The sequence below is a fragment of the Etheostoma spectabile genome, chromosome 21 (genome assembly GCF_008692095.1).
Source record: "Etheostoma spectabile isolate EspeVRDwgs_2016 chromosome 21, UIUC_Espe_1.0, whole genome shotgun sequence".
In the NCBI taxonomy this organism is placed as follows: Eukaryota; Metazoa; Chordata; class Actinopteri; order Perciformes; family Percidae; genus Etheostoma; species Etheostoma spectabile.
Window position 1 is genome coordinate 19,774,417 of NC_045753.1, and position 24,478 is coordinate 19,798,894.

The 24,478-nt window shown below is 40.2% G+C and overlaps 3 protein-coding genes and 1 long non-coding RNA gene across 6 annotated transcripts in view; 2 read left to right on the top strand and 2 right to left on the bottom strand.

The window, feature by feature from the left end:
- The window catches only part of rundc3ab (RUN domain containing 3Ab), an 8,694-nt gene extending 5,329 nt beyond the window's left edge, over nt 1-3,365 (bottom strand). For both annotated transcript variants that reach the window (XM_032502494.1, XM_032502492.1), the window contains exon 1: nt 2,994-3,365. In XM_032502494.1, the coding sequence (XP_032358385.1) occupies nt 2,994-3,100 (107 nt within the window). In that variant the 5' untranslated portion in view covers nt 3,101-3,365. The remainder of the gene's footprint in view (nt 1-2,993) is intronic.
- Nucleotides 3,366-6,235: 2,870 nt separating this feature from the next.
- pth3r (parathyroid hormone 3 receptor) lies at nt 6,236-19,806 on the bottom strand. 2 transcript variants are annotated; one of them, XM_032502465.1, is made up of 13 exons: nt 19,222-19,806; nt 14,517-14,622; nt 12,062-12,172; nt 11,744-11,868; nt 11,461-11,552; nt 11,203-11,356; nt 9,651-9,804; nt 9,505-9,565; nt 9,349-9,415; nt 9,161-9,255; nt 8,894-9,035; nt 8,026-8,067; nt 6,236-7,921 (listed from the first exon to the last, which is right to left on the bottom strand). In XM_032502465.1, exons 1-13 carry the CDS (start codon nt 19,285-19,287, stop codon nt 7,433-7,435), a joined length of 1,704 nt encoding a protein of 567 aa, XP_032358356.1. In that variant the 5' UTR covers nt 19,288-19,806; the 3' UTR covers nt 6,236-7,432. The 2 variants fall into 2 exon arrangements, with proteins under 2 accessions (XP_032358356.1, XP_032358355.1); XM_032502464.1 differs by having other exon boundaries at nt 11,461-11,555; nt 19,222-19,805.
- Nucleotides 19,807-20,417: 611 nt separating this feature from the next.
- taco1 (translational activator of mitochondrially encoded cytochrome c oxidase I) lies at nt 20,418-23,601 on the top strand. Its single transcript, XM_032502533.1, has 6 exons — nt 20,418-20,502; nt 20,710-20,998; nt 21,094-21,200; nt 21,642-21,775; nt 22,607-22,769; nt 23,108-23,601. Exons 2-6 carry the CDS (start codon nt 20,713-20,715, stop codon nt 23,315-23,317), a joined length of 900 nt encoding a protein of 299 aa, XP_032358424.1. The 5' UTR covers nt 20,418-20,502; nt 20,710-20,712; the 3' UTR covers nt 23,318-23,601.
- On the top strand, nt 21,782-22,536 carry LOC116671344 (uncharacterized). The gene is made up of 2 exons (XR_004327245.1): nt 21,782-22,123; nt 22,507-22,536. It is a non-coding gene; the product is annotated as an uncharacterized LOC116671344 (long non-coding RNA).
- Nucleotides 23,602-24,478: the final 877 nt, after the last annotated feature.

A 24,478-nucleotide genomic window follows, 5' to 3' on the forward strand; every position in this document is an offset into this window, starting at 1 on the left:
GAGAGAGAGAGAGAGAGAGAGAGAGAGAGAGAAATAGAAGTTTTAAACAAAGAGGCGTTTTGTTGCCAGCAATAAATTCATCATGAGAATATATTAGTCAGGGAACAGATTAATGGATAACTGCTTTCCTTGTTTCAGTTTACTGTAGGAACACTTCATATATCAAACTATAATTACACTTAGAAAAATTAATCACAGACATCCATGTAATGTGATGATGTATAATGAATTTATAGTTAATAATAATTAAACCTGTAAAATGGATGAAATCAAAGGCCACTCAATAGGGACCATCAGTAAAATACATTTATGTTAATGACATATGATTGTTTGTTGATTTTATGGTTTATTTCTGCTCAGTCAGACTGTGGGCTACAGGTCATTTCCGGCTGACTCACCCATTTATTGTCAGTTCTTGTAATGGATTCTTGGGAAGATGTATATGGAGAGCTTTCAGGAAGCTCTGACAACTAAATTGACTTGTAAGTATGCCTGTTCTTGTGATGCACAATAAAGTAGATGTGTGGTATACATTGGGGAAACTAATTCAGCCAAATAACCGTGATAAACAGTTTGAATAGCAACTGTCTACTTTGAATAATTTGGTTAAAAAAAAGAAAGCAGAAATGAATAAAACTGTTGTGGCCCCAATCTTACATATTCACAAATTTGCCATCCTAATGTTATTTCAATCAAAAAATGTCAGTTATGGTGGAAAGTAAGTGGATTTTGGCTGATGAATCAAATCCTGGTCATGATCATCTAATCCTACTGCTAGCCATGCTAACACAAAGTAGGCCTACTGTAGGATGAGCTCAATTCTGCAATTGTATTATTTATTTTTTTACAACCTGTACTGAGCTTGTGTGATGGGCCTCATCCCAATGTAAAAAAGAAACATCTCTTGGATACAGTAGCTATAGTGAAGCTCTTAAGACAAGTCAACAGCAGTTAGCTAACAGCTCAGCTCTGTGAGACTGAAGGCTACTCGGGCCCAGCGATGCTTTGAGCTACATGCTACCGTCTGCATGCTAACAGGTTCACAATGACAATGCTAATATGCAGATGTACCAGGTATCATATTTACCATATTTACCATCTGAGTTCAGTGTGTTAGCTTGCTTAAATTTGCTAATTAGCAATAAACTAAGTACAGCTGAGGCTGAGTACACAGCAACCGACATTGCCATTCCCAGATGGTTATAGCACGGCTAAATATTTAAAAATACCTGGATTCTAGTGTAACAATGTACCTGCATAATTAAAGGGTTTAATGTTAACTGGAGTGATATAATATAGACTATACACCCACAGAGTCTATAAACCCCCATGTTGTTTATTTTAGGCCCCAATATCCTTCTGCTAAAATTGTCCTGGAGACTAAATAATTCAGCAGGTCTATGAACACCTGCCAAATCCTATTTGTTCAGTGACAATGAGATATGCTGTGGGGTGACAGGGGTCTTGTGAACCACACAAATCCTGGTCAACATGACCTCAACAGTAGATGAGAAGATCAATTATGTCTGACTGATATCGTTTGTGTTTTGCTGACTCTGGAATCACAGAGTTTAGCGGCCAAATATAAACAGTTTTTAGTAAAACATTGCATCTTACAGTACACACACTGTCAGTTTGTATAATGCGGGTGTCCGTAAGACAATGCTTTTCCAAAAATAAGCCATTGAGGCAAGTGATTTCACTCCCCATTGTTCCAGAGGCAACAATGTCTCATTCAGCTACCCTGACTATGGCCAGATACTGGACAATAATTGGCTGACTATCCTCTGACCGAACGCTGTCCCCTATCCCCCATGTTTTCACTGTATTACAGACAGCAGGGGCGGTACATGACCTGGATAAGCGTGTCAGTGGCTCAACAGAGGTGCAGTCCTGTTCACCTGTAGGCTACCAGATGTCTGAATGTGTGCGTGTGTGTGTGCGTGTGTATGTGTAGTGTAGTGTTAGTACTCCAGTTACACAACTTGGGCTGACCCTGGCTCTTTAGCTGCTAAATGTTCCACTATGTTCACTAGCTAGTCTGTTTGGTGGTTTGGTAGCATAGAGTCGTCTTTAGAGCTAGTTCGCTGAAAACAGCAGCCTGAGCCTACAACACTAGGCAAAGTTGCAAACAATGAGCTGAAAGAAGCTAAAACTCTTTGTGGATTCCTCATTAAGAGTGACACTTTTCACATAACACATCATTTGATCCATTGTTATTACAGTATAAGAATATTGATGCTGCTAGGTGTATGGTGTTTGCATTTTAAACAGTCTCAACCTCAGACAGCATCTGTGGATCTAACAAAAGTTTGATCTTTCTCAAGGTCTCCTCAGTAAGTTAGAAAATAATAGTTAATAATAGGTACACTGTGTGGTTATAGCGTGCATGCATGTAGGCTTCAGTAGCCCATGTTTAATTATTTAGGCCTACTGTATGTTAAAAATTTAAGGTTTATTTATGTAAGTTTTTTAAGTGTAAAACTTCAACTAAAAGGAGTCACAAAGTCCAAGTCCATGTGCAGTTCTACGCCTCCCTGCCCTGAGTCCCTGGGGTGCCAGCTAGTCCTTGCCCCCGAAAGGTTGTCGTCATAGCAACCATGCCATTAACAAGAAGAAAATGAATCGCAATGACGAAGATGACACTGCTAAACTCGCACAACGAGGCCAGTCTGTGTGTGGATTTTTGGATTCCTAGCCTGTATTTAAAAACTATATGTAATAAAAGGTCATTAATGCACATACAGGCTTCGTGTCGTACAGGCCCACTGTCGGTACAGAGTTCATTAAAAGGACTTGGGGATGACAAAAGCGTGCATGTCAAAATAGGCCCTATGTCTTATGTGCATGTACGCTAGGCTATGGTAAGAATAAAACACCAGGACATTTGTCATTACAAAACAGGCACAATATAACTATGTCCTCATAGCCAATATAGGCTAATGAACAACATTTCGCCTCATATCAGAGCACAGGCACTTCAACAAACTGACCTGCAAACGGTGACGAGGTTTTTTCGCTCCACTGCCACGTTCCGAACCGACACTTTATCCGAGGCATCTCCCATTGCCATCGCTGGCTGCCCACAGCCGGGCTCCATCCGAGAGGAGGCAGCCCTGAAATCAAAGGACCCCTCCCTGTCGGCCACCGGCCCTCCTCATTCACTGCTGGACGCCGGAGAGGATGCTGCCTGCCCGCATCAGAGCCGCTGACAGCCGCCAGCGGTAGCCTACTTTGTCTTACGGCGGAGGATACACAGCTTGAAACATCACCGGAACATGCAGTGTGTTGTTGTTATTATTTGTACTCTCAAGTACAGAGGACGGGGTTACGTCGGTGCTCTCTCTCTCTCTCTCTCTCTCTCTCTCTCTCTCTCTCTCTCTCTCTATCTCTTTCTCTCACTCTTTCTCCGCCTACTTTTTGACTTCATCATGACGTCACTGGATCGGCTCTCATCATGCAGACTGAACATGATGATCAAATAAAAAAAAATTAAAAAAAAAAAAAGACTGAACATAATGATCAAAATAAGTAAATAAATAAAAGACTGAACATGATGATCCGCTCAGTGGTTTAACTGAGATTTTACAGCACTTTCCTGTTTTGCAACATGGCCTTACCAGGTTTATTGTGGATATGAGAACTTCAATATTATGCAAATAAAATATATATTTGTAAGGGGCTAACATCCAATCTACATTGACATTCAGTCTAATAACTAACTGCTAAATATTTACGTGGAATTGATCAAATATAAATAAATAAAAACTTTTAAACCTTACTAATTTATGCCTTATTGTATTATTATTCCAACCCACATAGCTTTATTTTATGTTAACATCACAAAGTTTCCAATGATACTAAATATGTCAGGCTGAATTTTGGGGATATATTTCAGTTCCAATGAAATGCTGCAGCCATTAAAACATGGATCATTTTTGTTAAACATCATAAAGATTCAATAAAGAGTTGAAACAAGGTGATAGAAGACACACAATACTGCCAGACAGTGTGGCGTTAGATGCCACCTTTACTACTTAAAAGGGAAATAAATGGAAGGTGTATGTTATGTTAAGGAGTTTATTATACATATTATATTATATTTGCAGTAGGCCTATGCTTTTATATAATGTAAAAATGTCTTAACATATACTGTAAATATGTTTTTAATTCCATATTTATCATATGTAAATATGAGATAATAGGTGTTGTATGATCATATGTTGGGAATACAAAACGCCCTGTATTGCATAATAAAGTGCTGAGACTTTCCGTATATTTCCCTATTTTTATTTCTCATGATGTCTGTCCATATATTTCAAAACACTCTTTAAGGGACAAGGAGCTTTTATTATATAAATTCACCTTAGCATTGCTGTTATTTAAAGTTTAATCGGTGAGTTTTCAGTCACGTGAAAATTGGTTTACATCACAATGAGGGTGATCATATCACCTCCAGCACCACCACAGTCATCAAGCTGGATCGTTTCCTCCTTCTGTAATTTCCGACCATCCTCACCTTCACTCCCCTCCCCCCTATTTTTCCTCATCTGGAGCCAACTGAACAGATTCAACTGTAAAGTGTCATCAAATGGTGACACTTTGGTCCCCAACCTTTTCCTCCTTAATGAACTGACAGCTGGTTTCCACCATTCGTTGCCGGGTGGGGGCTGGTTTTTTTGTTTGTCCCTGTGGAGGAGCAATCACTCATGCATATCTGTGCCTGGTGCTCCGTATGTTTGGATGTTTTCTGTTTTGATATCAGAGATGTTAAATGTCTAACTGTAGTCTGTAATCTAAACTGAGAATCAGTGGTGATATGCAGAGACAACACCTCATGGTTTTGTTTCCCTGAACAGAAAATCTAAAAATTTAAAAGGTGATTTAGTTTTATTGCGTGAAATATGATGGTTTATGGGCTCAAACTTTGGACAACCTCATTTCTGATGAGTTTAGATTGGTGATTTAAAAAAAGGATAGATCTCCACCCTGGCCTGGGAACGCCTCAGGATCCCCCCCCACACCACGGTTCTTAAAAAAACAAATTGGTTGGTAAGGGCAGATTTTATTTGTTGAGCTAGGGACAAGAGACAAAGTTGCAATGAAACCTACTGTTATATATAAGAAGTTATGTCAGTGTCTGTTTGGCCACTGCAACTCTTGGTGTCGTACAGAAGCCCATGGCTCGGAGCGCAGCCTATGTTCATAATATTTATCAACATAACTAAATCTAATTCCATTCAGCATCACAATAATGCACTTTATGTGTTTTAAATACCCAGATAAACAAAGATAAGCAAGGCAAGCTATGTTCTAAAATTATTGTGCATTATTTTAATTTCTTACATTGACTTCATGTGTGTTATTATGGGTGTAAAAGGGCCAATACTACACTACCCTACTTCTCCCTGTGTGTTTATAGGGTATTTATGGTCTGAAAGTCAAAAACAGTGCACACAGACATGCAACCTATTGCTTGATAATTTGTTCCATTTCATTTGACTTCTCATGTAGCATAAAAAATAGTAAAGACACGTTAACTTGTAATGTTTTCATTTTCGCAACAGGGGGCAGAGCAGGGCAGAGCTTTATAACTTAAAGGGACAGGTCATTGCTCTAGAGACCATGTGTTTGGGGACTCACAAGAGATAGATGAGAAAGAAAGAAAAAAAGAAAGAAAGAAAGTTCAATTTGCAGAAGCAGAGGCAAAGAGCAAATCTCATGGATTATACAAAACAAATAGGTGCGTCATGGTGTTTTCCAGTGGTTATATCAGCTAGAAGTCATCTCCTTCCCAATTCTGCTGAGCTCACATCCTTCCCGGCTCATGGATATCATGACTCTAATGATACTCATTTTCTACAGACTGTCATATTAAACCAGCCACTTCTGGTCTCCAAAAGGAAATTAAATTGATGGATCTGATATCGCTGGCAGAAGCCAAGACCATTGTGAACTCTTTGATGAATGACTCCATTCTTAATTTAGCCTTATTCTAGTATTATTATGGTTGCTATGATACTAAGTGATCGCTGCTTGACAGGTGAATGTAATTTTGCATTGGGGAATCAGTTTTTGCAGTTTAAATGAGGGGATCTTTTTTTATTCTACTAGTGTCCCAGTACCACCAGTATTTTGTAGATGTGTGCGCTGACTTAGGTTTGCCCTGAAATAACAAAGCTTTTTTAGACATAGAGCTTAGAAGTAGTAAGTAAATCAACTCCATTCAGTTTAGTTCAGCTTAATTTAATTCACTTTATTTAAACTCCCAAGGCCTACTCTCAAAGCATTGATTAAATTATCAGTTATCCTACACTGTACAAATCTCTCTGAACACCTAAACAATCCTAAAGTATTTACAGGTACATTTTCCGTTCTGGTAACATTGTGAATACTGGTGGCTTGTGCTGCAGGTTTTGGCACTCATGCTCAAGGTCTACAAACAGCTCAAGAGCCTCTTGCTCCGAGTAGAGGCCTGGGGGGTGAGTGTGAAATTCTGGAAGGTGTTGTGAGGGCGATCGTGGCAGAGGTTACACAGAGGAATGGGTTGGGGGTTGGCCTGCGAGGGGCAAAAGGTTTGTGAATCAGCCCTTAGGGTCCTGTCAGAATGATGAATAGGGCTGTGTAGACAACATGGACAACAACAACACAGGAGACACGCAGAGAGACCTTACCTGTCTAGACATGCTGTCTGGACATTACTGACTGTTAATATTCAAATGTTGACAGTAAGCTCGGCAAAGTAACTACTGGAGTAATGCTTCGTCCATCATAAATGCATGGCTGATATGTGTGGAGGTCAACATTTAGTGAGCAGACATCTGGTTTCAAATTGATTGAAAGCTTATAAATACGTATGTTCAATTCATGTACACTGACAGAAATGAAATAGATCCACAAGCAATCCATCAGTTATGTATGACCATAGTTAATCCTGATTTGGTATGTTATAATGAGTAAAGGCCTCCAGTGTCATTTTGTAAAAGAAAATATGTTTGTGTTCCCTCATATTCCCCCATTAAATCATCCAGAGAACCACACAACCATTGTTAACTAAACAATCTCCCAGACAAGCTATGCTCAGAAGCTATTCTGGCATTTTTGATCATATCACAAGATATTTCTCAGCAAACAGCTGTCATGGATCTGGAGAGATTAATTTATTTAAACACTTTAAGGACTCCTTGTCTATGTTGGCTTAAAAAGTGAGATTGAAAGTTTTTCTTTAACCTTGGAAAAAGTCGACAAAACTCAAGTAAATCCTTGAAATGTCTAGTTTGGGAGGTACTCAGGTCTTTCACATCAACATAGAGGCTTGTGAAGATGACCACTCTAGTCAGGTAAAGTCAGAATAATTCCTCCCTGTCATCTCCCTTAGTCTGCCTTGAGGCTAATACCTAACTTATGACCATCTGTCAATATATCAAAACAATCACAAGATGGTCTCCAGCTCTTTCAGAGATAAGCAGCTGTCTGGATCTTCTGCTTCAGGGGTTTGTGCTGGAGATGCTCCATTCCTTTTGGTGTTATGATTTCTCATGCTGGCTCTGGCATGCCTGGCAAAAACTCCAGACTCCGCCCCCCCGGGATTTCGCACAGCCATCTCCTGCAGTGTGCCGGAGGTCTCGGTATCACCGGGCACGTATCCGGGCAGGCTGGTTTGCAGGTGGAGGGAGCCATGGCAAGGCTGCCTGACTCCTGAACCTCCACTGGGAGCTCCACCTGAACCCACCGCACCTCCAGTGAAGGAAAGAGCTCTGGGATTGGCAGCAGACAAGCTGACGCTGTGGGTGGTAGTGTGTGACATCATGCCGCCGTAGTAACAGCTGCCCCCCCCGCCGCTGCTGGTCATCCTGGCTTTCTGTTTGAGGTCCAGCACAAGGCTGCGTCTTAACCACGCCTTCTTTACCTCTGCCTGCACCTGAGAACAGGAGGAGGGACACAAACAGTTGTTTTTGTTTGTTTTTTAATTATCAGAGAGTACATCTGAGTTCAAACTTCAAATCTAAATGATGGCTTTATTACCTCTCCATTGCAGAAACAGTAGATACATGCCACAAAAAAGCCCTGTAAAGATGACATTGAGTTTTTCTTAAAAACAAGTAGGCCTACACCACATTTATGTCAATGTATTACATCTAAATGCTAAACAAGTAACTACTCTTTTACCTAAAAGACTAATCAAAACAATACTTTGATATTTTACACAATACGCTTACTTGCTTTCTTGCCGAGAGTGAGATGAGAAGATTGATACCTTGTAAGGTAAAAATAAAGCTACAGCCAGCAGACTGTTAGCGTAGCTATAGCATTTAGACTGGGAACAGAAGGAAACAGCTAGCCAGGCTCTTTCCAAAGTTATTGAAACACTGTCTACTCTAAAGCTCACTTTCTAATATATTATATCTCATTCGTTTCATATGTAAAAGAAAAGAAGTGTAAAAATGACACATTGCTGTACAGTATTGATGCTAAGCTAAGCTAAGCTGCTGGCTGTAGCTTCATATTTATGGTACCGATATGAGAGCGGTATTAACCTTCTGATCTAACTCTCGGCAAGAAAGCAAATGCATTTTTTCCCAAAATGTTAAACCATTGCTTTAAGTGTTTGAAATATATTATGATTACACATATTTGTTGAAATATGTCATAACGATCAGTTCTGGGATTTTCTCAAAACTTGAAAGTGAAAATCGATTCAAATGTGTTAAGGAAAATGTAGCTACTTAAATTAGCAGTTGTCTACAACCCAGAAACAATTTGAGTGTATTTTGCGCTTTTTATTGTAATTTTAACTTTCATTAACGTTTCATAAAAGTTAATGATACTAGTATTTTCATTTAACCCTTAGATCACATTATTCCTTGCAGAGTTTATGAATGAGTCTTCTGACCTGGGATGAATTGAAGAACATCTCATAATGCATTTGCACCTGCCACAGCAGCCCGGTGACTTCAGTGTAAGGAAGAGCCATGAACACCATGTAGTGAACTCCAAACAAGGGCATGAGGACTAATGTGGACTTGAGCAGCTTCCTGCAGATAAAGCACGTAAACATTTATGTAGTGAACTAACGTTTGGAAAAACTCTCTTGTTAAGGGATGGTAGCCTTTGAAAGATTTTCAAGGGAATTTTATGATAATAGGAAAATAAATATTACCGATATTGCTGCCGAGGGTCCAATTTACCAGTGTTTGTTTCCCACAGTTTAGAGGCTAGTACACGTATTATGTTGACAAAGAGGAGGAAATTCACCTGCAGGGGCAGAGGTGTACAGTAAGTCCAGGATTATAGTCAACCTAAGTGTCAAATACCCTTTAAGAGTATTAAAATGTAATTTTTGGTTACAACAATGGCTGCCAGAATGGGAACTTGAAAGATCCACTTCAGGTTTCCAGCACTGATGTCCCAACATCTGAAAACAGAGACTGAAGAGTTAAAGTGAGCATTTGTGATACAGGTGTTGTGTAAATATTAGACGGAGAAACACAGCTCATGACTCACTGTGTGTCCGCCAGCGACGCTCGAACACTGACCCAAATAGACACAAACACTGCTGGAACACCTGAGATGAGTGGGGGAGAAAAGTTGGGAAGTTTGTTTAATAGCTCTATTTGTGACAGCATAGTATCGAGTCTGATGCAACATACCCCAGCCGATGATGGTGAGGGCCCATAGGTAGTTCTTGTCAGAGAGGAAGGCCATGAAGATGAGGCTGTGTAGGTACAGCCCCTCCACCAGGATCCAGTAATGATTGGTCGCCAGGAAATAAAAGAAGAGGGTAACAGCAACTTTACAGCCGGCCTGAGCACACAAAGCAGCACATGGAGGAAACATTCAAACAGGAGGACGTCAAATCATGTCAGATAGGCTACCAGCTCTCTGTAAAAATATGATTATATATAAGGGTTGTTAAATATGAGAGTTAGATGAGAACGTTGATACAACTCTCATGTCTGAGCCATAAAAATGAACCTTCAGCCGGTTAGCTAAGCTTAGCATAAAGAGTGGAAAAAGAGGGAAACAGCTAGCCTGGCTCTGTCCAAACAAAACAAAATGCACCTTCCAGTATCTAAAGCTCAGCAATTACCATGTTGTATTGTGTTTGTTTACAAAAACCGAAGTGTGAAAAGGGCAATTTGCCTTTTACAGTGTAGGTCACAACCAGCAGAAACTCTAGGAAGTAACTGCTTCCTGTCGTCTTCACACTTCTGTGTAGCAACAGGCCGTGTTAATTAAACCTTTATCTTTGTTACTTTTGGACAGAGCCAGACTAGCTGTTTCTCTCTCTTTTTAGTCTTTATGCTAAGCTAAGCTCACAGCTTGCTGACTCCTGCTTAATAAGTAGCCTATTTGAGAGTGGTATCAACACATCATACTGTGTATCATCTCTCAAACTTATTAGACTACTGTTGGGTTTTAAAAAGTTAAAACAATGCTTATGTTCTGAAAACAATGTGCTTTATGTACCCTGCAGCTAGATCTAATCAACTGACTAGCCTTAATCAACATTTGACTGACTCACACCATCCCAAGCTTCTAAAGTGTTGTGTTAATTAGGTCATGTCCGGCATTTAACATATAGAAAGAAAACTTTTGTCCCTCAGCAGGAAGTAAACTTTTGGCTCCAGCTTGATATCATCTCCTGCTGTGTTGAGACTAGATTAGAACAAATGATGGTCTTTGATCTGTGTCCGGGAGAAACCCCAAATGTGCATGCCAGAGGTGTGACCATCGCATCTGAGGCTATGAAGAAAGCCAATGAGATGCACCCAACACATCACCGTGCCAACGACGGGCCAATGGGAATAGAATCTCCCCAGGTGCATGGAATATAATTCTGAAATTTACAATGTTTCAGGGCTGATTGATGTGACTCCTGAAAAGGAAGCATGTCTCTCAGCCCACTGACAGCTGCAGTGTAACATTGATTTTTTGTCATGTCATTTTCATCCTTCTGTTTAATTAATTTTTTTTGTTTAATCTTCAATTGGACCAAGCCTCTCCTTCCTCATAAAATCCAAAGAACATGTCTTAATTTTCTAACACTGCTTAACATACAAGAGCATGCGCTGTTATTGCATCCGAATGTCGACAGCACTTACTGTTCTGACGGAATACCGTGATGTTAAAACACTATGAAAAAATAAAATAACACTATGCATAAATGGTAATAAATACTTTAAAAAAAACATTGTTTACCATATGACGCTTCGGTGCAGTGAACTCAGGCTCAGCCTCTATGTCTTCAGATACAGAGTAGAGCACGGCGTCCTTTACAAAAATGCTGACTGCTCGACATATGAAGGAGGTGAAGAGGTGAACGTGGATGTAATTGCGTGTACAGTGGAGACGCCTGAAAGGTTATGGACAAATTTCAGTTGCGATAAAGATAATTGACTATGAATACTAATGCTTTTGAGGTGGATATGTAGTTTGTGGGTTTTTTTAGTTTCTCACTTAAAATAGCAAAGGATGGAGACCGCCACCAACAGCGATGCTAGAGAAATGGAGTAGCCAACAGTGTAGATGAGATGTAGTCTCTCAAACACCTTCTGAAACAAGACAAAAACATACTTAGATTGTACAGATGCAAAAGACTCGGGTCACCACAAAAAAACACCAGGACAGCACAGGGAAACTGAACGTATAGTTTAAACAGCAGTATTCTGCAAACACCAACTGAACATATCTTACATGGCATAATCTATTTACACATCAAATCAAACAAACATGCACATACCACTTCTTGGCTCCTGTGGTTGGAGGTCAAATAGGTAGTGCATTCACTGTAGTTAGCCCAAGTGCGGTTGATACTGGGCACCTGATCCCAGTTCCCTGATGCGTCACACTGGCGGTAGGCTCGCCCTGGGTTACAGAAGTGCAGGAGACACAGGCACAACATTAGCACAACAGGCTGTGAGACAATAGTGTCATTTGTAATTCACATACCCGTGTTTGTATTTAAACAAAGCCTCCATTAGGCTACACACTTAGAGCACCGATCAGGACAAAGCCTCTGCGTGATTTCTGCACGTTAGTGTGTCTTGAGCTCTACTACCTCTGTGGTTGAAGTCGTAGATGTACTCTGGACACAGCACTGACACCAGCTGACTTGCCCTGCTCCGTGGCCAGCAGATGATCCCGTCCCACTCAGGGATACAGTCACCTTCTACACAAATAATGGGAAACCGCTGTTAGCTATTTGAAGCTTTAGTTTGACCTTTTCTAATACAACAATGTAAAAATACTACAAGTCTGCATTTAAATGTGTACTTATGTAAACATAAGCAGCAAAATATACAAAAAAAAGTATCAACAGTCAAAGTACTTATTATGCACATTGACCTCTTTCAAAGGGTCATATTATCATATCATACATGAGGCTGGATTTTTACTAACACATCGTTTAAGCAGCATTTCAGTGTTATTACTAGTCAAGGTGTAGCTACATTTAACCAATTTAGATTATGTTGGGTAGTTTAATCTGTAATAATGCATCATGTCTCATCATAACATATGTTTTGGATGACAACTTTATTCTAAAATGTAACAAGGAGCTGTCAGTTACATGTAGTGCAGTAAAAGTTAAAATATTTCTGCCTGATATGTAGTAGAAGTGAAGTGTAAAGTAGCATTAAATGGAATTACTCCTGTAAAGTACCTCAAAATTGTACTTAAGTACAGTACTTGAGTAAATATACTGTATGGCAGCCCGCTCACTCTGACATCTCTCCATTAGTGCATGTATAGGACCTGAGCATGTGTGTGTGTGTGTGTGTGTAGTTCAGGCCTGTGTGTGATTACTAACAAAGTGTGGACGCAGAGTGTAAATTGTAATTTCCCCACTGGGGATTAATAAACAAATTAAAATTAAAAAAATATATAGTTATACCTCTGAATCCAACATTAACATAACTAGCAATTAAAATCAGTTTAAATAATTGTGAACCTGCATCACAAGTTTGATGGTTTCCTATAATATATACTGTATGATCCCGATCTTTTATTAATATTATAATATTGTGTGTGATATCTGTGGACAGGAGTGTCAGTGTGAATCTACTGTTCACTGTGCCTCTCTTCTACCTACCTCGTGTTAAGGCTGGGACCCCATCTTATATAATTCCTCTTCAAACAGATCAGTGCAGAGCCTTAGAGAGCTGTCTTTCTCTAGCACTCTGGATCAGTGAAGCCATTCATCATCAGATTCTTTGTCATGTAAATGAAAAAAATGCCCCGCTACTGTCCGCCCCAAAATTCAAATCATCGTTGAAATACTGCTCAGCAGGATATTGGATGGGTGTTATATCTGATCCTAAATAAATAATGGATGTAAAAGATACGGTTTCTAATTGTATATTTTGGACATGGACTTCCTGACCTCTCATGTTTGTTGTTGCCTGGACTGTAGGACCAGCCCTCCAACCCCAAACTCTCTTCCCTCCGTGACTGAGTGATGAAGTTCCACCATTGGTCTGGAGTGTAATGACGTCTCTATTCTCTATTGCTCTCTATTCAGACACAAATGTGTTCAACCTATATAATTTAGAATAAAACAATCACAAACAACCGTGACACGAGGCTATTTCTAAATAAATATAGTGGACTAGCTGGTTTTGATATTTCCTTATGTAAAAATCGGGGGAATTGGAACTCCAGGAGAACAGCAGCTGGAGGGGCAGGACAATCAAAGAGTTGGCAAGCAGGGGATGCATAGTCCATAAAATAGTGGGTCTTCTATGTTGATTAAAATAGATTATCAGCAAATAAACGATCAGCATAACAGCACAGTTGCTAACATGGGCGCTGAAAGGAAGCGCAACAGCGCTTCAGTGTCGGTTAAGGCTAAACTGCTCAAATAACAAAAAGGAGCAGGCCTCACATTGTGAAGAAATTAGACATTATCTTTAAGATAGAAACATCTGGAAGTAGGGCAAGGAAACAATACCAGTGGAATTTAAGTTTCACTCTGAAACCAAATGTTGTTTGTAGAGTGGCAACAGCAATGACAAAAGAAGAGTCTTTACATAACCTCATACTGAGTGGAGTTTAGAAAGAATGAAGATTTCATAAATGCATTTGTCAGACATCAGTCAGTATCAGTTACCATCCTGTCTTTGGTTCTATATACTAAGTTTGAAACCTAGTCTTCATATACTAAAACTGGATATTACCTTCTCTAATAAGGAGAGATATTGAATATTTTGAAATGGGAAAAAAACTCTTTGACTAAGTTAACGTATTGAACATATTCCCAATGTTGACTTATGGTTTAAACGTGATTTAATTTGATTTGATTAAACTCATGAACCTAGTTCTATAAAAACCCTGCAGTTTCTACTTAGTTTATTGTACACTTTTAGGGGTAAGCTAAGATTTTCCTTGCGCTTCAATGTTTTGACACATGCTGGGATCAAACTTCTGACCTTCTGATGACAAGATAACTAAGCAAAACTGAGCCCTGGCTTGTCCCTATGTTTAATGAATAAAATGATCGAAAGCAGCAAACAAACCTTTAACCAGGGGCATTTGTGCCTGGATGTTTCTCTCACACTTGGCGTGAGCACCAATCACAACATTGATCTGCTCGTCTCGTGAGATGACATCATCAGAGTCTATCTACAGAAGGTGGATAAGAGAGAGATAAAATATTGTTATGACAAGCATGCAAGACATGCAATATAATGTTAAACAAGCTAGTTCCTTTATTGTATGTGGCATGAAATACACAGTAAATTTATTTAAAACTGCAAAACTGCTACTTGAAACAAATCCATACCTATTTACTAGGTCATAGCATGATCCTCTAAGGAAGACCTTATTTACCCAGCCCAAATTGGCCATTGATATTTCTGATTGGGTTGCTTAGTATTTGCTTAAGAGCAACTTCAGCTCATCTGAGCATCAACCATTCTTGCAGTTTTATATCTTTAAAGATACCCAAAGACTTTGAAAGTTTCCTAATACATATCTCTCTGAAGTGTCTTTCCAGCTAGGACGATCTGTCGACCGCAAACCCTTTCAAAGATCTGATGTGCTGCCTCCAGGTGTTGTGAAATAGTTGTGTTAAGGTGTGGTATGTCATGATCCCTCGCCAACCCCTTTTTTTTTCCAGCAGCGGGGCTACCGCTGGCCACATGGGGGTCTTGTCTTCAGGACACAAGCAGCTTTGTGTTCCTGGGTACATTTCGCAACAGAACAGCAAAACTAGCAACTAGAGAACTCACATGAGAATTATTTGGCCGACAGAAGAGGACAGCGGGAGACATAATTAGGCAGGAAGATACAAAGAAAGAGAAACAAACAACACAAGTTGGTAAAGAAGTAGTAAAAATAGGCCTTTTTTTTGTACTTACTTAAGTTTTTTCAATTCAATTCAATTTATAGTATCAATTCACTTAAGTAAGATTTCAAATGTGGGAGTTTATGTTGTATTTTTACATTGTTGTACTTGTACTTTTACTTAAGTAAAGGATCTGAGTCCTTCTTTCAACACTGCTTTGTCTTACGGAAAAAAAGAAAAGTTCTCACTCTTGTTAAACAGACCGAAACGCAACTGGAACCGTTTATGCCGATGAATATGTGATAAATAACATTCTTGGCATACGCCATTAAAATAAATCTCCAATGGGCGAACAGTGGTTCCAGTATTGTAGCACTCAGAATGTTGAACAGCTATCATTCCCTGCAGTGATTTATTTTGGGAGAGGACTTTAAGCAAAGGTCATTATAGACACAGTTAGATATTTAAGTTTTATGTCAAAGCATCTGTCTCAACAAAACCTTCTAATAATTCAATACATGCAAGTCAATAAGGAGAAGTCATTCACTTTTCTTTGCGCACGAGGATTTTCTGCTGACAGGCTGGGAGTGTTAGCAAAAACAACCAGGCTTTTACATCTCATAATGAGGGATCCAAGCCCGAGTGGGCATGGGAACCGCAGTAGCAAAGCAGGGCTGTGGAATCACAAGGATCTTTTTTCCCCCCAAGATTTTTCTTCTTTGCCTAAAACTCCCAGGTGCCATTTTCAGGACGGGTCGAGAACCCTGCAAGGACCTCATGTTCAAAAACTGACAGACTTCCACCACTAGGTGGCGCCATAGCAGAAAAAACCTGTGTTTGGCCCAAAAATTCCCAAACTGTACCTCACACATTTCAAAAACCCACATTTTTAACTGGATCCAACCAAATCTCTAGACACAGGCCACGCCTATTTCCGCCTAGACTTTTATGCATGATTTATCGTGATTTATCAAAAAAACACTTTTAAACTCCTCCTAGACTGTGCGATTGATCTGCACGAAACTTGGCACGTAGCATTTCCAGATCAACCTGACAAAGAGTTACTGAAATAATTTTCTTAGGCTAAAAATTGTGCATAATAGGCACAAAACAAATTTTTGTAGCTAACTAGAAAACACCAACTTTGTCAACGCAAAAAGTTAGATTCTTGTTTGCCATGACCCTCTGAAGGTCCCCCACACATTTTACGAAAATTTGGCCACTACCATGTAGTACTGATTGGTCAAAGTGGGCGTGGCTTGTGGAACCCACGTTTGAATTCACCCCTTACACCAATTTGAAAAACTTTTACAGGGGTCATGGACCTCACCTACCAAAAATTTCACATGTTGACCACTAGGTGGCGCTATACTGTGTTTTCGCCTTTTACTCCCACATCACACATCGCTCATTAAAAAACCTTACATCCATGTGTTCCTTGAATTAGGCTGAATCGGATGATATAGGCCACGTCTGCTTAAATGTTTTTTCGCAATGCGCAAAACCAACTTTTTCAAACTTCTCCTAGGTTGTGCAACCGATCTACACAAAACCTAGTACGTAGCATCTCCAGATGGCCCTGACAAAATTTTTTTCAAAAGAACTTGCTACGTTAAAGCAAAGTAGCTCCTAGTTCCCCAGCTAACAATTTTTGGTTCCCAGAATTGGGAACGTATGTTTTTTTAGAATCAAGAATCAAGAACTTTATTTGCCATTTGTGTTTTCACACATAGGAACTCTTGTGCAGTAGTTACTCAGAGTCAAGTTGAGTTTAAAAAGACACACAAAGCATTTACATTATAAATAAATAAAATTTCACAAAACTAGTAAAAAGTACCAATAAAAATAAATAAATTGCATTCCTAAATTGCAAAAAATATAAATGCATATTGCCCTTGGCCCCTAAAGACAACCCCTTATAAAGATATTAAAGTGCACGGTTATTATTAAAAAATAAGTAAATAAATAAGATGCACAGGTGTATTGCACAGATATGTTACGTTACACACAGCAAAATATTTCATTTTGTTTTGGCCAAAAGTCTCACTGCAGCTGGAAAGAAGCTCTTATAAAATCGTGTTGTCTTTGTGATGATGCTGTCCGCTCGCTTGTGCCTAAGATTATATGTACAGTTTTTGTGTACGAGCAGGGGTTGAGCTGGATGTGATGTGTCCCTAATGATTCTCTCTGCTCTTCTCTGGCAGCGCTTTGTGTAGATTGTGTCCATGGAGGGGAGTTCTGTTCTAATAATCCTCTCTGCAGTCTTTACGACTCTTTGCAGAGCCTTCCTCTCTGTCTGGTTGGTGTTTCCGTACCAAACAGTGATGCCCGTGGTGAGGATGCTCTCTATCAGTCCTTTGTAGACGAGGGTGAGGGTTGCTAGTTGGCTACCAAACACATAATTATATCATATCTCGGCCAGCAAAAGACTTATTATTATTGTTCATGGTCCCACTGCAATGCTCTTTGGCAAATTTGGCAAAGATCGGCCATTAGGGAGCGCTATAATCAATGTATATTTGTTTTGGCCAATAACTCAATTTATTTAGACGGAACATTTGTGATTGCAATATCTCTGCCACAGTAAATACTATCAACATGAAACTTGTGATGCTTGTTCGGCGTTCCGCTCTGTGGCTCTGTACCAAATTTGGCAAAGATCGGCTGTTAGGGGCGCTGTAGCTAACGCAGACCATTTTCGGCCCTTCTACTCAATCAATGTTAATGGGATATTTGCAACGGCAACGACTCACACCTCTCGATATTTCCTGACGTTTGCCTCCCCTCCGTTAAGGATTGGGTCCCTCCTTAGCTTTAGCTCTCCGGGTCGTCTGGGTCGACTCGGGTCAGGGGCAACTGGAATCGGGAGGCTTAGACCCTGTCATTACTGCTTGCAGTTCGTTGAATTTGCTCTCTCAGTCCTTTGCCTCATTGAAAGTGATTTTCGGGCTGAATAAGCAAGAGGCTGTAAGTCTGCCTGAGTTCGACACTCAGATAGGAGAAGAGATTGGGCTCAGAAGTGACGGTGGTGAGCTGCAAGGAGGTCATGCTTCAGTGGATGAAAGGTTAAAGAGTTCAAAGTGGTCAAAAAGGGCAAAGCGGTTAGAGCAGATGGAGGTCTTGTGAGGTGAAGCAGACGATTTGGGATGGGGTGTGCGTGTTGCCTTTACAATCTCTTGCTTTTTTCAAAGCAATTTTCCTTTTTGGACTTAAGCAAATTCGCAAAATATCCTATGATTTATTAGCTCTTGTGTTGTTAATAATTGGTTATTTTGATGCTGTTCTTTTAGTGTAGGATTTGTGCTACACAGAACCCAATCAAAGTAATTCCATATCACTAAATTTGTTAAAAAGAGAATAACCAGTCATTTATCTATGATCAGTCTTGCTGGTGAATGGCTGGCACATTTCCCTGGCCCACAAGATAAATCTATGTCCAAAATTCAAAGTCAAAAGTCAGAGTCACAGATACATTCAATTCTCTATGTTTGGCCCAAAGTGCAGCAGTGTGGGAGTATTATTTTGACTCAGTATCATGTTATAGTGTAAGATATGATGCTACTGTGTGAAAAGTTTAAATTTAAAAAGCATCCATTGATAAGTTGATACAATGGCCTTAGAGACTGAAAATTGATTTACCGCTGTGTTTATTTGATTTGCGCTGACAATTTCCCATAAACAAGATTCTTTATCATCATTCCAATCAAATAAGATTCACTAGAACTTATGATTGCACAAATTATAAAATGTAAAAACACAAATTGTTGTAATGTGTTGCTAATATTAGTATATCTTAAGAGACTACAAGTAAAAGCAGGAACAGCCTCAGAGAAAACCTACAACATTTTTTAGATAAAACAATTTATGAAAGTGTTAACCCATTCAATCAATTAAGTAATCAGTAACTCAATTGCTCAAAAGTAGAGTACACTTACCAGTGCAGTCACTATTATGACACAGTGTAAAAGAGCCAGGGCACCAGTTCCCTGTGTAGACAACATAACTTCTTTTTAACTGTCAATTCAAACAAGATGTTCAATTAACAGCAGATAATTTTATCCTCCTCGGGTAGCATTTAGGGAACTCATATCCCAAAGACAAGGACTTCTTCTCTGGTGTCCCATCAGTTCTCCTTGTGTTTTATTTCCATCGGTTAATAGGAACAACTTCCATTTAGGATTTTCTTGAGCTGTTAAAAAGTGTCTCCTCTCTCCAGACTTCTCCTTGAGGCTCAGTAGACATCACTAATCAGGTTTGAGGGATCATGTAGAGGTCGGTGAGAAGACAACAAGAGGGGACCACTGTGGACGAAATCTCCTACTTTTACCTTGTCTATCAGAGATGGGTTGGCTTTGATTGGCTGTGGCTTCCATTTCACTTAACTGTTTGTGCTCCTCTGCTGTGGTCATCGTCTCTGCCATCCTGTTTGCGTATCTGCTTGCTGTGTTTTTCACTTGTCTCCTTCCAGACAAAGTAGTCTCAGCTTTTACCATCCAATTACACATATATTGTTCACATGTATATTTTTCTGAAAGTCAGTTTATACAGTATTTTCAGTTTTTTAATCCTCAACAAGAGAATGGATCCCAGGACTATTATTACTATGTCCCATCATCAAAAATAGAAGCCGTACGATTTAGACAATATGTGTCCCATGCCAAAAGACCTTTTTTTCCCCAGTTCCCACATTGGGACTCTTTAAGGGACACTGACATAGAACAGACTCACACTGTCTATTTTGACTTGTTTGCTACTGTTTTTGGGATCAGTTGTTGAACATGTGTGCTGATATTCTGCAGTGGTTCCTAATCCCAACCAGAACCAACCAGGGGTCCAAGATTTTTGAAACTATAGGGCGGATGTGTATGAGCATAAATACACATTGTTAAAAAAATAACAAGTTTATCAACAGAAAATACCAGGTTAAAATCAAACTAATGACATACCTGAAAGGGCTTATAAGACAAATTCACACTGATGTGATCACATACACTTATATTAATTAGCTGCCTATAAATTACTATTATAACATTACATTGATTAATTAATTAACAAAATTGACATTAATTATAACATTGACAAAACGTACAATTTAAGAATAATGTTCATTTGCGGGCTTTTATTTTGAAGGGCCCATTTCTGACGTCGCAACCAGGAAGTACCGGTTTCACAACAAGGAGAGCAGCAGCTGCGTGTTCTCCTGACCTGACAGAGCTGTATGCTACGTTTGAAAGCTCTCATTCATTTATCGATATGCAAATTACTGTTTTTTTAACTTAAAGGACTCACCTGCAGACGGAGGCTCACAGTTTGGCTGTTGGAACCGGTCTTTGCTCCACATGTACAGCAGGTTACTGTACCACTAACGTTACATAAATTAACACCCTGGTTGTGTGTTTGTGTGTGTGTGCGCGCGCGTGAAGGGCATGGCGGGGGCGGCGGTGCTGAAGGCTCTCTGGACCCTGCGCCCCCGGACACTGGCCGTGACCTCAGGCAGGTTCCCAGCCCCGGTAGAGGGCTTCCTTCCACCGGCTTCACGCGTGTTGTACCCCCCCTGGAGGAGCTCTCCTGTCAGGACGCTGCAGCTGTGCTCCGCCTCATGTGCCGGGCACAACAAGTGGTCAAAGGTCAAACATATTAAGGGACCTAAAGATGAAGCCAGGGGCAGGATGTTCATGAAGTTTGGTATGATGATAAAGATAGCCGTGAAAGGTGAGAAAGGCAAAAAAAAAGAAGCGATTTTCAGTTACAGTTGGAGTGTGTTTCTTGGCAGCGGAAGTTAATTCAAATGTTTATTTCATCTGCAGAAGGTGGATCCAACCCAGACACGAATATAAACCTGGCTCACATACTGGAGCAGTGCCGAAGCAAGAACATGCCTAAAGCATCAGTAGAGGCTGCAATCAAGAGTGCGGTAGGATGACACACACTGCCACATACTGGGGTGGGAATTACCATGATACAATATTAATTAATTTATTAATTGGAGATTGCTTATCTTTTATTAAGCCCCTTGAGGGTTTTTCACCAGCTGTCCATCACATCTTTTTTGTGAAACATTTAATACTGTCTTAATGATTTTGTTGTGAAAATAAAATAAATCAAATCAAAATCAAATCAAATGTGATTTAAAAAATATTGCAATATTCTGCGATATATTGCAATTCATTACCTTTTTCACCAAACGTTTCCTTATTTACAATTATGTCCCCAAAAGGAAACTTTGTCAACATCACAAAATAGGTCTATAGATTTCCCTTTGACTTCACCAGTACATAACGTAATAAGAATGGTATAGCGCTGGTGTAATATGCTGCAAGACAAACTCATTCATGTCTTTCTCTTGGTTCCACAGGAAAAGGCTAAACCAGCGTCCCAGCACATGTTTGAAGCCCGGGGGCCCGGTGGGTGTCTGCTGCTCATTGAGGTCCTGACTGACAACAACTCCCGCAGCCACCAGGAAATCAAACGCCTGCTTAACAAGAACGGGTCAGGACCATCTTCCCATGATCTTACTCTGCTGTGACTGTATGGCTGAAACACTCAAACAGATATTTCATGCGCTTTCACCACACCACTGATGGTTAATCCATTGTGTTAACCGGATCTGTTCGGCACTGAAGAGTAACAGGAGTATTGTACACAGATCAGATATACAGGACAATGTAAGGGAAGAATGCAGTAACTACACACAATGCATGGATACCATGATGTACTGATGATGATGGCAGTAGCCACTAGATGTCCCTGTCTAAACACATTTGGCTTGGCTAAGAAGCTGCTGGCACAGATGCAAACAATTTATGAAAAATAGCAAAACGGACCGCTAAGATGGCAGTAGCTCAGTCCGTAGGGAGTTGGGTTGGGAACCGCAGGGTCACTGGTTCAAGTCCCCGTATGGACCAAAAGTACAGAGTGGGGATGGTGGCTGGAGAGATGCCACTTCACCTCCTGGGCACTGCCAGGTGTTGTTGAGCAAGGCACCGTACACCCCACCCGCTCAGGGCGTGGTTCGGCTGGCAGCCCACTCACCTGCAACCTCTCCATTAGTGAGTGGTGTGTGTGTGTGTGTGTGTGTGTGTGTGTGTGTGTGTTGTGTGTGGTTTGTGGTGTTGTGGTGTGTTGGTGTGTAGTGTGTTGTGAACTACCAAATGGGACACAGAGTGTAAATTGTAATTTCCCCATAGGGGATCAATAAACAAATTAAAATTAAAATTAAGATACAGTAAACATGAAGAAAATCTAATACATTAAAATCCCTTACAGTTGAATATTTGAATATGTTGTCTCACAGAAGTGTAATTCTGTACTCACCCACAGAGGGATGCTGTCAGAAGGAGCCCGTCACAACTTCAACAGGAGGGGGGTGGTGGTGGTGCCGGGCCAGAACATTTCGACGGAGAGAGCTCTGGAGCTGGCCATCGAGGCGGGAGCCGAAGATGTCCAAGAGACCGAGGATGAGGAGGAGCAGCCCCTGCTGCAGGTCAGACATGAAGAGCATGTTGTCTGAGGAGAGCAGTACAGACGTATCAGGAATCCTGTCCCTACTGTAGATGACCAATAAATCCTTTCAGGCGTTTATTAAAAATAAAATACATCATTTTAAATTGTATACAGTATCTATCTTGGGTTTTGGACTGTTGATTGGACCAAACAACCAATGTAATCATAGCCTTAGATTTTAGGAAAACTATTATGGATTTCACTATTTTTTTTTACATTATATGGACTTAACAATTAATGGAGAACAGCTTTAATGACAATAAAAATAATAATAAGTTGCTGTTTAACTAATGGTTTGATCTGCTTCTCTCTCCTCAGTTCATATGTGACATGACGGACGTGAGAAAGGTGCGTGGCTCGTTGGAGGAGCTGGGAATGCAGATTACGTCCGCTGGGTTGGAGTTTGTTCCCCGCACCCTCACGTCTCTGGACCAGGACCAGCTGGGTGCTGCTTCAACGCTAATAGAGGCCCTCAACGACTGTCCAGACGTAGTTCGTATCTGGGACAACATCCAGGCTGACGGCTGAGCATGCCTCCTGGACACTTGATGGACACTGAATATCTCACATGTGGAATATTTAACACAGAGGAAGGATACATGTACTGCCTTTCAAAATACCTCATACTGCTTAATATTATCATTATGAAAATATGAGTGTATTGACCATTTGTATGCTTTTTGTGTGGGACTTGGAAGCAAAATGAAATTGTGGTCAAATATCTTCAAGTCGTTTTTTTTATCTATACAAACATGCTTCTTTAGAATTAAATAACTTCCACATCTTCATTACTTTTATTGGTTGATGCTGAACAGTTTGTGAAAAGAAAAGTATTAATAAGACGTCCTGTATTATTGGCTAATCATTAATCGGGTCCTAGAGAAATGAAAACGTTCTATCAAAGTGAAATTTCACTTTTATTAGTTGAGGAAGGAAACATTGCTTATGTATCAACAATAATCACTTTAAAAATACTCTGAATGATAATTTGTTCAATTACCTCTTTAAAAGTATTCAAATTACATCCACTTTTTTTTCTTCTCTCCTCTCTTCCTTGCCTCTGGCCTAGTGCTTGCTCTTGGTGGGGACTGTTGGGTTTCTGTAAATAACATCCCAGAGTACGGTCTAGACCTCATTTATGAAAAGCGCAAAGAGATAACTGTTGTTGTGATTTATCGCTATGTAAATAAAATTGAATTGAATTGAATATAGTTAAGGGGTGAGGAATCGCAGCGTCCGCCTAACCCGGCACACTTGCTTCTCGTCACAGTTGTCAGATTTATCTATCATATAATCAATAATATAATAAAACTAGAGAGAGGCAGGGCAGTACAGCCCGATCAGGCTCCTCTCTTTACCCTGTGTCTCTTAGTTATGCTGTAGTAGTTTTAGACTGCCGGGGGACTTCCTTTGACACACTGAGCTCCTCTCTCCTCTATCTTTCCATTTGTGTGCATCCATGTCCCAGAAATGCTTGTTACTAACCTAGCTCTGGGGAGTCATTCCCCGGAGTCCTTGTGTTCTTTTTCGCCCAGCATGTTTTCTTGGATCAGGGAGGCTCCAAAATCATGGTAGCAGCTGTCGCCATGGTCCCGCTACACGTCCTGCGATGCCATGTCACATCCTGCTACGCTCTGCGGTGCCCTGCTACGTCCTGCTGCGCCTTGAAATGCCGCACAGTGCCCTGCT